General features: G+C 33.8%; 2 protein-coding genes across 2 annotated transcripts in view; one reads left to right on the top strand and one right to left on the bottom strand.

The window, feature by feature from the left end:
* Positions 1-1032: 1032 nt before the first annotated feature.
* LOC105219693 (uncharacterized) lies at positions 1033-2231 on the bottom strand. The gene is made up of 4 exons (XM_011195992.3): positions 1763-2231; positions 1602-1687; positions 1386-1536; positions 1033-1326 (listed from the first exon to the last, which is right to left on the bottom strand). The coding sequence occupies exons 1-4, from the start codon at positions 2052-2054 to the stop codon at positions 1190-1192; spliced, it is 666 nt and encodes a 221-aa protein (XP_011194294.2). The 5' UTR covers positions 2055-2231; the 3' UTR covers positions 1033-1189.
* A 5118-nt stretch (positions 2232-7349) lies between these two features.
* Positions 7350-12796, top strand: part of LOC105214973 (serine proteinase stubble) — a 58506-nt gene continuing 53059 nt past the window's right edge. The window contains exon 1 of the mRNA XM_054233273.1: positions 7350-7826. The gene's annotated coding sequence lies outside the window, so the exon portion shown is untranslated. The remainder of the gene's footprint in view (positions 7827-12796) is intronic.

Here is a 12796-nt window from a genome sequence, read left to right as displayed (position 1 = left end):
AGAGTTTCGTTGATATAGCTTTAGTAGTACATGAGATGTATACAAAAAACTTAGTAGGGGGTGGGGTCACGCCCAAAAAAAAACTCATCCAAATATGCCCCTTCCTAGAACAATCCTTTGTACCAAATTTCATAGCTTAATTTATGGCTTAGATATAGCTCTTTATGTGTTTTCGGTTATCGCCATTTTGTGGGCGTGGGCGTGGCAGTGGTCTGATTCCACCCAACTTCGAACTTAACCTTCTTATGGTACCAAGGAACACGTGTACCAAGTTTCATTAAGATATCTCAATTTTTTCTCAAGTTACACCTTGCACGCCCAGACAGACGGTCGGACGGAGAGATAGACATACGGATTTGAATTTTACTCGTCAACCTGATCGATCACTTTGGTAAATATAACCTTATATCTAACTCGTTTAGTTTTGGGATTGACAAATAACCGTTAAGTGGACAAAACTATAATGCTCTCTTTAGCAACTTTGTTGCGAGAGTATAAAAATTGTAAAAAATACCCTTAGATTGTTTTTTCAATTACAATTGTGATTTTAATATTTATTTGTTTATAATAAAAACACATTATTGAAAATATGTCGTTTTTCCCGGACGAAATCTCTTAAACCCAGAACCGAATTCGACTACAAATATCACACCTCGCATTAATGGCGTGAAGTTGTAACCTCACAATTTGATTTATATGTATATCCTAGCGTGAAAGAGTCCAATGGAATCTAGTAAAGTGTTTTATCGATAGGAGGCATGTTGCACCCTTAGGATGTCAAGGTATGTTATGTACCAAATTTTGTCATATTTGTCTAATAATTTGCTAAGATATTTGGTCGATAAGTTACTATGCTATGAGATTCACTTTTCCAATTTTTATCTAGTTTGCAAACAGACCTTTTATATTATCTTTGCAGTTAACTTTAGTACTCCTTAAATTTTGACCAGATTAGAATTCTTTTCATAACGAATTTCATCTTTAAACCGAAGAAAATCTATTGCCCACACACAATTAAAATTTGCTGTAAGATTGATTGGTGAATTTAATTTATTTTCGAAGTGTTATTGAAGTGAATCAATTTTGTAAACAGACTGTGTTCTAGATAAATATACACATATTTAATTTTGTTATTTAGAAACATGAGAAATCAGCTTGAAGTGTTTATATACTTATTGGATTTAATTACTTAAGCTTCAGATTGCAAAACCAGATAACTGTTTTTATTTTCTTCCTCATTCAGCGCACTTTGCTCTTTCGTCAAACTGTTTCTACGTATGGTTTTGCAGAGATTGAAAACCTCAAAAGTTATTTTATAGAAAATCACTGAAAGATAAATATTTTTTTAGTGAAAAAGTGCGCAAAGAGGGGCTCAAACTGTCTACTTATAATCATTGTAAATGAGGCGAGCAGCAAAACAAAAATTTTGAAGTCCAACAGCAAGCTAGACACAAGCATGTATAAGCCGATATGTCCGAAGAAGCCAAAGATCACTCCATGAAATAGTAGCCAAGGCAACATGAGTTTGTGATTGAGCTAAAATTTCACAGTTCAAAGATAATTTATAGCACAAAGTGGTGGACTGTATGAATAAGTCAAACCTTCGCCACACCGGTTAGCAGAAACATATTCATGAGCACATTGATTGCAGAGAGGAAATAAGCGCTGACACTGACCGTCATTACCACTTTGAAGAAAAATGCATATTAAAATTAATTTCTAAATCCTAAGCTAGAGCGATCAGCCCCGCGCCACCACTCACCCCGTCGCAACATCGCGCGTGATCGCTCCATTTCGGCGGATTTGCGCAGCACCAGCATCATATAGCGCACCACCTCGTGTTGCCACTGCATGGTCAAACCCGAGCACAGCAGCAATGTCGCCGAGGCAATGATGCCCATCCAGCCGATGAATGTGACATTTTCACGCAAATTCTGTAAAGGCTCATCGTGCTTCGGCGCGTCCACCGCGACTGCGGTGGCGGTTATCGTGCCGATTGTCGAGGTTTTCTTCGTGCACACCGGCGCTACGGACTCTTTGCGATTGGGCTTCATTTGCGTGGATTCGCAAATGGCTGCTATTTAGATGCTGACTTTTTATATTTTTAGCTGTTATTTTCGCCAAAAATTAAACTTTTTTCAAATTTTGTTGAATAAAACGAAAAAATGTTCCGATTTCAAATTTTAAACAATCAATTTTGAATGATTGTTGACTTTTGTGAAGTAAAAAAAAATTTACAAAATTTGTATTCTTGAAGTGATGTGGGAAATTTTTGAATATTGCCAATGAAGCAGTTTTTAGACACCAGTGTATTGAAAGTATTATATCAGGTTCTGAACAGAAATAAAATATGTGTTAGGAAAATGATTTCGAAAATATTGGAATATGCAAGAAATAGCTTTGAGCTGAAAGCAGCAATACTTCAAGCCTCTAATAATTCTCCATTGTCGACTATTTCCAACGCCTAAAAGTATGTAAAAACATAGTAATGATTGCAACAAAAACTGCCACAGCCAGTGTATGATATATCTACAGTGGTGGTCAATAAAATAGAGGTGTTCGATATTTATTATAATTTTAAGAAATCTTACAAATGAAGTTTAAATTTAGAAGGAATCCGAGTGGATTTGAAATTGAAATTTTCGGACTACTTGATTAGGGATACCCACTCTTTCTTTAACTTTCAGTGAAGGTGGTCTCAATTTGATGTAGGGAAATGACTTTAGTTTTGGAAAGTATATTTTAAACAAGTAAGGAAAGGCTAAGTTCGGGTGCAACCGAACATTTTATACTCTCGCAATTCTAAATATTTTTATTAAGAAAACACACAATTTGACCCATATATTCGGCATAAATATATTTCATATATTAACCGATTTATAAGCTATTAAGCTCATCGTATTTTTGAAAATAATTAGGTATTCTCATATATTCATATATAAGGGAAGTTATGACCCGATTTTAACCTTTTCTGGTACAGAGACACACTATTAGAAGTAAATATATTTCCTCTAAATTAAATTAAGATACCTGAGAGGTTTATCGAAATTTTCGGTGAAAAGTTACCATGGGGCACTGAGTGCTGCATATTCGATATCCGGGGCATTGAAAAGTTATAGTCCGATTTCGAAAAATTTTTTACAAGTGATGCCACAGATGATATACAGTATTTGTCTAAAGTTTTATTTCGCTATCCTCATTCGTTCCTACTTTATATATTATAAAAAGAAGGAATAAGATGAAATTCAAACATGAGTTATATGGGAAGTTGTCGTGGTTGTGAACCGATTTCGTCCATTTTTCACACGTATCATCAGGGTATCAATAAAAAAATAAATTATATACCGAATTTCATTGAGATCTGTCGAGTAGTTCCTGAGATATGGTTTTTGACCCACAAGTGGGCGATGCCACGCCCATTTCCCATTTTGTAAAAAAATCTCAGTGCAGCTTCCTTCTGCTATTATTTCTTTGAAATTTAGTGTTTCTGACGTTTTTCTTTAGTGAGTAATTTTAAACCTAACCTTTGTATGGGAGGTGGGCGTGGTTATTATCCGATTTCAACTATTTTCTATAGCTTTATTGGTTTGCGAGTTATATACAAATAACCGATTTGGGGGCGGGGCCACGCCCACTTCCCCAAAAAAATTACATCCAAATATGCCCCTTCCTAGTGCGATCCTTTATTCCAAATTTATGGCTTTATTTATAACTTTAGTTATGGCTTAGTTATAACACTTTATAGGTTTTTGGTTTTCGCCATTTTGTGGACGTGGCAATGGTCCGATTTTGCCTATTTTCGAAAGCAACCTTCTCAGGATGCCAAGGAACACGTGTTCCAAGTTTCGTTAAGATATCTCAATTTTTACTCAAGTTACAGCTTGCACAGACGGACGGACAGACGGACGAACAGATAGGATTTCAACTCGTCTCGTCATCCTGATCATTTTGATATATACATATAACCTTATATCTAACTCGTTTAGTTTTATGACTTACAAACAACCATTATGTGAACAAAACTATAATACTCTCTTAGCAACTTTTGTTGCGAGAGTATAAAAATAATCATTTAGCGTATTATTCTAATGGTGATCTTAAACCCCAAAAAATAAATAAAATTTGTCTCATGGCATTTTCTTCCTCACCACTGTAGAAATTCAAAGAATTATTATCCCACATTTGTAATGCCAAACAAGATCTACTCATCTGCATTTATCTTCCACAATTTTTTTCTTTTATCTGCATATTAATGTGTTGCGCTGCCATCAGAATAAAAAAATTACCATATGGATAAAAAAATACTTAGAATATCAATAGCGAAGAGAAAGTGTAATTATACGCAATCAAGTTAAGCTCAAGCACGTTACGGCTATAAATGTTCTTAAGCAGCTAGCAGCGCCGTGGCGAAATGATGAATCAAAAGAACTTGTCTTGCAGAAGAACAAAAAATGCGTAGAAAAAATTATTAATGTACCATAAGCTCTCTCTCTCAATCTCACTCATACGAATATGAAACTATGTAGGTTAACACGAATAAAATAATTACCTACATTTTTCAAAGATTTGAGAATTGGTGGGTTTAAGATTAAATTTTTTTAATTTTTTTTTTTAATAAATAGACAAGAAATTAGACACAAATTTTAAAATCGTTAAATAGTTTTCTATTAACAGCTAAAGTAACACCTTAAAATATATATTAACTATATTGACTTACCACTTTAAAGATCGTAGTGAGGCTTTCCAATATTGATGGATAAACTCATCTGTAAAATAAAATAAAATTTATTATATTTTAGGTATAAGTCTTCAAAAAATATTCGAAAAAATCGAAACCAGGAATTTCATAAAAAATTTTCTGCGATAAGATATATTTAAAATCAAATAGACAAAGGATAATTTTAAAAAATTTAATCTTAAAAAATACTCGTAGTATCTCATCATCGAAGAATCGTACTCCTTGTGGATCTAAATATAAATTGTAAAATTATATTTCTTTATGAAATTTGATACACGAGATTCAATTAATTTCAATAAACACATAATTTAATGAAGCGTAATTTCCAGAATTAAATTAAAAAATTTCAACTTTTAGTAAGGACTTTTTGAACTCTTTAGTATAAGGTTCTATGAAACATAATTCTGGAACAAATTTTCAACTTTTAGTTAGGTTGAGGGCAGTATGAGTTCAACCTTCGCAAAATATAGGCCAATGTTAGTAAAGACTTTTTATATTAAACTAAGTCTAGAACTTGAAGAACTTGAAGACGCTTCTGATAGGTTGGCAAATATCTCCCTTCCGTTTTTTTGTTCTTTATTCAATACTTTATAAAAAGTGTTACAGTGATTGGATTTAGTTCTGTTTCGATCTAGACGCCAACGCCATAATACCCCCTTCGTAGAAGCCCCCCCCCCCCCTTATTTGCGAAGAAATCAGACAGCCACTTTTCACAAGCCTCTTTTGAGTTCAACTTTACACCACCAAGAGCGTTTGCCATTGACAGGAACAGGTGATAATCACTTGGCACTATGTCCGGGCTATTGGTGGATACGATAAAACTCCCATTCGAGCTCCCGTAGCTTCTAACGAGTCATCAACGAAGTGTGTGGTCTGTGTGTGGTCAATTCTGAATGCTTCTGGTTGATCGCCTACTTCAAGCGGTCCAGTTGTTCGCAGTAGATGGTAGAATGGTAGCAAACAACAAAACCTCCCTGGCCGTCAATCCCGACTTGGCCACTGTTTGGGACGATTCACCGGTCTTTGACTACGACCGTTTTCGCTTGTTATTGTCGTATGTGATCCTTTTTTCGTCGCCAGTCACCATCCGTTTCATATTGGTCGAGTTCGTTCCGTTTTAGTAGCATATCGCAGGCGTTGATTTGGTCCAGAAGGTTTTTTTGCGTCAAAGCATGCGGAACCCAAACATCAAGCTTTTTTTTTATCCACCATTCTGCAGATGGTTTAAAATGGTTTGGTGACTAACACCCATCTCCTGGGCGATGTCACGAGACACCAAATGCCACAGGTCTTCCACCGACTGGCTTATCCATGGTGTCGTTTTCACCGTTTCTGAATCGTCGAAACCATTCCTCCGCAGTTCCCCCAAAACACCATTAAGCTCACGGAACGTTTCTCTAACAGATTTGCCTTTAACGAAGCAAAACTTAAAAATAGCGCGAATATTTCATAATTCAATGGAAATCTAGAATAGATTTCATAAATTCATAATATCGTGTTTACCTTCATTACTAAATAGCTTAGTAGTAGGTACATGATTGGACATGATTTTCATTTTCTATAATATTTTTTGATAACTATATATGTAAGACTCGATTTGAAATAACTCCACATATTCTTCAAGAAATATTTTTTAGAATTTATTGATAACATAAACATTGCGAAATATATGGTAACCTTTGTCTAACAGTACTACACTTCTTTTGCCTGCCAAATCAATTACACTAAGTAAGCCTGAAAAGCTTGCATCATTAATCATTATAATTGATGTTATATTTGTTCATTCTGAGTCTAAAGTTAATGAACTTCAGTTTGTTGTTGAAAATTCTATTTGTGTTTCGTAAGATCTCAGAGCTTAACACTTTTCAATAACCATTTTTATTTAATATGCAATGAAATAAAATACTTTCAATATTTTTTCACCGTGTACACCAAAAGGTTCCCATCATTAAAAATAAATACGCGCATTTGCAATTTTGGTTGCTGCTAATTTACTTATCTTATTATAGTGTTGCATTGTATTTGAACAACACCTTATTCACAGCAAGAGCGCATTGCAACACAACGAGATGATGGTGATTGCAACAAAAACATTTCATAATCACAATTGTATGCGTTTTGGACATGCAACACCTGCTGTAATCAGTTGGGCACATGCTCATTTTGCGGGTGAATCACAAAGAAATGAGAGGAGACATCTTCCAACACAGCATATTATGTGGCATCACACACATAACTAAGTTGGAACGCCACCAACGACATTAGGCTGAAAATTCTCACTTTGGTGAAACATGTTGCTGAGTTGTTGTTGTTGATTTTAATTTCATCAAGTTGTTTTTGTTGTTTTTTCTTATTTTTTGTTATTGTTATTTTTGCTTTTATTTTGTTATTATTGTTCTTGCTTTTATCTTGTTTATTGTTGTTTTTTGCCTTTACCTTGTTATTTTTTTGTTGTTGCACCAACATAGTTGCTTAGATTGCTACCTCTAGCTGACATTTCCTCAGCAACAGGTTGGCGTAACGCACAATTAGCAGACACCAGCCACGCCATAGCGGCGGCAAAAGCATCAGCAGCAAGCTGCAAGATCAGTTTGATTCTGTCATTCGACGCGTTTGGTTTGTTAATTTTGGCTTTCTTCCAGCACCTTGTGCACATTCTTTGATGGCCAAGAAGCGCTCGTTTGTGTGCCGTAGATTGCTCGTTAATGGTAGCATGTGTGTGAAGTGAAGAAGCTTTGCGGCTGTGGAAGTGAACAACAACAAGCAAGTGGTAGTGAATGCTTTCTAAGGTGATTTAGAAAGAATTTCATGTAATTTGGCTGAAAGAAATATATAGAAAGATTTATGCTAAGGTGCTTAAGTGTTCTTAAAGTGAAATTTCATGCTGGAAGCGTGGGAAAATTTCTTATAAAAAAACAGTGCTCTCATATATATTTAAAGTGCTCTTATTAGTAGAAGTGTGGAAAAAGTAACGGTAATTTACTTTCAAGAGTTCTGAAGAATTATATAAAAACCTGGAATTGAATTTTTATTGAAAATTTATGTGAAAGGTGGAATTTTGAACGCTCCAAGTATATAATATATATATGTAAGTATGTTTATAGATATCTATTTATATATTCAAAATCATTTTCGATATTAATTTTATTATTTTTTTTTATTTTAATTAACTGGAGCAACTCACGACAAAGCTGTATATCCCATATGTATTTTAAGTGAACAAAAATAAAGTTGTTGTTGTTGTAATTTTTTGCATTTTTTTTTTTAACAACCAAGCTGACACACAAACAAATTATTCATCACATTTCACTCAAGAGGCGCATAAGCTGTCATAATGGCTAAAAGCTGCACACACACACATGCATACTCATAATGTTTATACGCGCCGCTGCCCCATTTTGTGTGTGGCACACTTTATTTGCGGCAACCACAGTAGATAATAGTCGCGCGGCCACAACCACCTCATTGAGTACACTTGCCATATTGGCATAACTTGTTGTTGCTTATATGATGTTTTGCAGCTGTCTTTGTTGTTGTTGTTGCTTTTGTGTTTATGTTCCTTCTGGCCGAAGCACTCATCGCAATGAAATGAAATTGGTAATTAACGACTGCGCGGAATTTGTGATTTTTGGTTGGCGAACAGGTTGTTTCTGTGCAATGGTGTCATGGCCAAGGACGCAATTTCATTTTATGAGTCAGTGTGAGTGCCTGTGTATATGTCTATGTATATGTAGCGTGCCCACAAATCATAATATGTAATTATAGAAATTTTTAAAAGGAAAACATGCGACTGTTTATTGGTTGATGAGTGAAATTATTATAATTTTGAAATATCTGTTAGAGTAAGCTGGAAGAGAGAAAAGTGTAACCAAATCTCTTCCTAAATACCTGAGTACAGTTATTTGGAACAATTTCTTCGAAATTGAAAACATAGAAAAAATGATCAGTTGTATGGAAGAATTTTTATGGAAGATTTTTTTAATTCATAAACCCTGTTAAAATGATCTATCAAATGTTTAATATTTAAATTATTTGGCATCATCTCAATCTTTAAAGTTGTTTTTTCTGTTCTCGGAATTCGAAATGGTCCATAGAGGCTTAATCTGTTTTTCAGTTGCTGGTTTCGAATTTAGTATTAAATTGGAGATAATATTAAAAGGTAATTATTCGATTAATGAGGAGTCATATATGGGAAAATAGTTGCCAAATATAATGAAATGTGCTCAAACATATGGCTAACTTTAAAAAGTCGTCCGTGGTAAATTTGGAAGGTCTTTAATTTAGGGTATACCATAGCTTAGAGTGGAGATTTTATTTTTTATTTGTTTCAGGAAACCCCTCATTAAGAAGAAAAAGAACGAGAAAGTGTTTTAGCTAAAAATAGTTTCGAATTAGAATTAAAATTTTAACAAAATGTGACAAACTATAAGGAGTTTTATAAAGCTTATTGGAGAAGATTTGGAAGGTTATTTTGGAATAGAGTTACCACAAATTCAAGTGAGTTTATCAAACTAATAAGTTAAAAAAATTTCGTAGAAATATTGAACGATTTAATTTTAATTTGTATTTATTTTAAAACACAGTTTATCTTCAAAACCAATAAAATATTTAAAAAACTCAAGTTTTAAATATTACAGAATTTGCTCTTGTGTTGAAGATGGACGGGGTTTAATATTTAACTTGAAAAATTATTCATCTATGTTCCATATAAAAATCACTAAAGTATTCTTCCACTATTTATAATTTTTAATAATAACTTTCTTGTTATAAATGAAAGTATTTACCGTTATTTTAATACTCTCGCAACAAGAGTTGCTACTACATATCTCATAATATCTCGTAAACTACTAGAGATACACCAACCAAACTCTTTTCACAGTCATTTCTTTTAGGTATTCCCTTATACAGTCCAAAAATGGAGGAAATCGGATTATAACCACGCCCTCCTCCCATACAAAGGTTACGTTGAAAACATTAGGTTAGGTTAGGTTAGGTTGGTCTGGTAGGCCTGCAGGCCACGCATAGACCAGTTATGGTGCTTTGCGATACCAGAATGGAGTGCCTTTACGTGTTCCCTGAGCAGTAGTCATCGTTCAGGATGCCTGCGCCTGTCGTGAATTTTAATAGTTTATGCGGCTTCACTGACGATATCGATTATCGTACTGTAGGGCCCTTAAGTACATAAAACGCTGTCTCGCTAACGCAGGACAAACGCACAAGAGATGCTTTACTGTTTCCTTGGTGCCCCGCTCTTGACATTTTCTGCATTCCTCCCGATCTGACAGCCCCATTTTATAGGCATGTGCCGCTACAAGGCTGTGACCGGTAAGAATGCCAACCATGGTCCTACAGCTCTTTCTATCGAGCTCCAGTAGGAACCTTGTATATTTTTGATCTACCGCTTTGCACATGACCTTTGCAGTTTTACACCCCGGTAGATCCTTCCAGCGAGATATGATTCTTCTTGCCATGCACCTGTCTATGTCATCGTATAGAATGTGCAAGGGTTTAGCGATGTTAATCATGTTTCCGGTGACAGCTGTACACCACTCTTGGCAATCCCGTCTACGATTTCGTTGCCCTCGATGCCTTTATGGAATGGCACCCAGTAGAAGTGTAGCAAGTGTGAAAACATTAATTCAGTAAGGAAAAACACCAGAAACCAAATTTTAATAATTTTACTATAAGGATGGTACAGAAGGGCTGCACTCAAATTGGGACCCAAAATTTTAAATGGCTGTAGCTCCGCCCACTTATGGATCAAAAACCATACCTTAGAAACTGCTCGACCAATTTCAATGAAATTCGGTTCATAATATTTTCCTGCCATCTCAATAATATGTTATGAAAATAGCGCAAAACTGTTTACAACCACACCTACTTCCTATATACCATAACTTTGAAGTCGATGAATCGTTTACTTTACAATATATGAAGGAAGCCTAGTAAAGATATCGGAACAAAATTTTGCAAAAATGCTGCATTTAAAGAGTGGCATCGCCCTTCTAAAAATTGTCGAAGTCGGTCCATAAGTTATCAAGACCCTATAAATGGAATATGAGGACCTCAGTGCTTTCAATAAATTTTTTGCCGAAAATATAGGTAAGTCTCTCAGATATTTTGGAAAAATTCCTTCCCCTAACTCCCATATAACTAATATTAGGGTTTTCAAACTTTCAATGGTCGTTTTACCATATATATGACAAATTTTTGGGTCGAATTGTGAGTTGTATTAATAATATTAAATAAATAAATTGCGAGAGTATGAAATGTTCGGTTACACCTAAATTTACCCTTTCCTTACTGGTTTTTTTTCACATTCAACATATATGTAAAGGAGCTAAGTCAGAACAGCGTGTCTGCCGGCTCTGCAAGCATAATACGCTATTTTATGCTGCAGATTTAGATTTTTAGAGACCGGTAGTGCTTATGGCATTAATATGTTCTAAATTTGAACAATATATATATCTCAATAAAAAAACCAAAAATAATAACATATTATTCTCAGCTAAAGTGAAAAAAAAAATAAATCAAAAAACTTAACATCAATAGAATAGTTAATGGCTGGCAGCAAAAACGTTTATTGAACATAATTGCATTTTAACCACAAAAAGGTAAATAGTTTAATTGTCTTTTTTATCTAAATAATTAATAATTACTGGTTCATTTATTGCTGCCTTGTGTGCAAGTCAGTGGTTTTGGTTACAGTTTTATAAAATAGTTGAGACTTTTTGCCAAAAAGTCATGGATTTTAATAAAATTATGTTCATTTAAATATAAAAAAATAATTACACGTATTTATTACTTATACTGGCAAACACTTAATTGATATTTTTTGTGTGAAACCACTTTTCAAATAAGTGACAAATTATCAATTTCCGTTTTTTTTAATTTTTTATTTGAACAGTTAAACCGTTAAAATATGCCGGTAACAACATTAAGTCACTATAAATTTGACCTCCATTTATGAATTTAAACTCTAGACTGCTAAAACTTTATCGGTGCGAAGTAATAATAAAATATAGAGTTCGTGGTAATAAAGTAGAAGTAAGTTGTTAATAACTACAGGTTTTGGAAGAAAAAATATAATAAATAATAAATTTAAGATTTTAGAAATATTTTATATTTCAAATAAATACGGTTTCGTACTTATATAGCTTCTAATAGTTATTATGTGATTATGACCTTTTCACAATAACAAAATATACATTTCAATCATTTAGTGTTCATAAACTTTAATTGTCAACAATGTAATTTTTAAGTAAATCATCGCAGTTGTACCTACTACTTCATGACTACTCTGTTAGTGAACAAATCGGAGAACTATTAAAATAGTAATATTTCATGGGAACTTCCCAACGCTGATAACGTTGAACTCACTGAACTTAAGCTGTTTGGAACACAAATAAACAAAGCTTACATTCGAACAATTGATGAGACCTTATCAGTATGACCTTGGACATATTAAAGGTACAACTATCATATGTTATGGCTGGCAGATAACCCTTTAAATGCGTGTATTTGTTTATATTATATTTGTACAGCCAATTCTATAGAGTTATGCAACATTACATATATTACTTAATTCCACTTTCCCCCTTGTTATTAGCTATATTAGCTAAGATCTCTCTGAGCTGTTCAGTATATAATGAGTATGAGTAAATATGATTTCAAATGACAATATCTGTTAGACGAATAGGTAGATAGTATTTACAACCATATAAAGTTTTAAATTACAATTCGATAAAATAAATAAAATAAAACGTGTATTTTGAAATCCAAAAATAATATAAGAATTTTGAACTTTAACCCTTTCATGCCCAATCTTGCCCAATCATGAGAAAAGTGTTCAGTTTATTTATAATAACTTAATTTGTCCCTATAAAAAACATCCTGTAACGAATGAACCAGGATACATAGGACTTTGAAATTTTTTTCACTTCATATTTGAGTTAAGACTAATAGATATCTGTCCTAAAAAAAATGAAAGCTCCGCCCATTTTAAGTCGGGCATGATAGGGTTGACATTGAAGGAATTTTTTTCTTTACAAACACTGA

Source organism: Zeugodacus cucurbitae, chromosome 6 (assembly GCF_028554725.1).
Source record: "Zeugodacus cucurbitae isolate PBARC_wt_2022May chromosome 6, idZeuCucr1.2, whole genome shotgun sequence".
In the NCBI taxonomy this organism is placed as follows: Eukaryota; Metazoa; Arthropoda; class Insecta; order Diptera; family Tephritidae; genus Zeugodacus; species Zeugodacus cucurbitae.
This window is presented reverse-complemented; position numbering and strand designations above follow the sequence as displayed.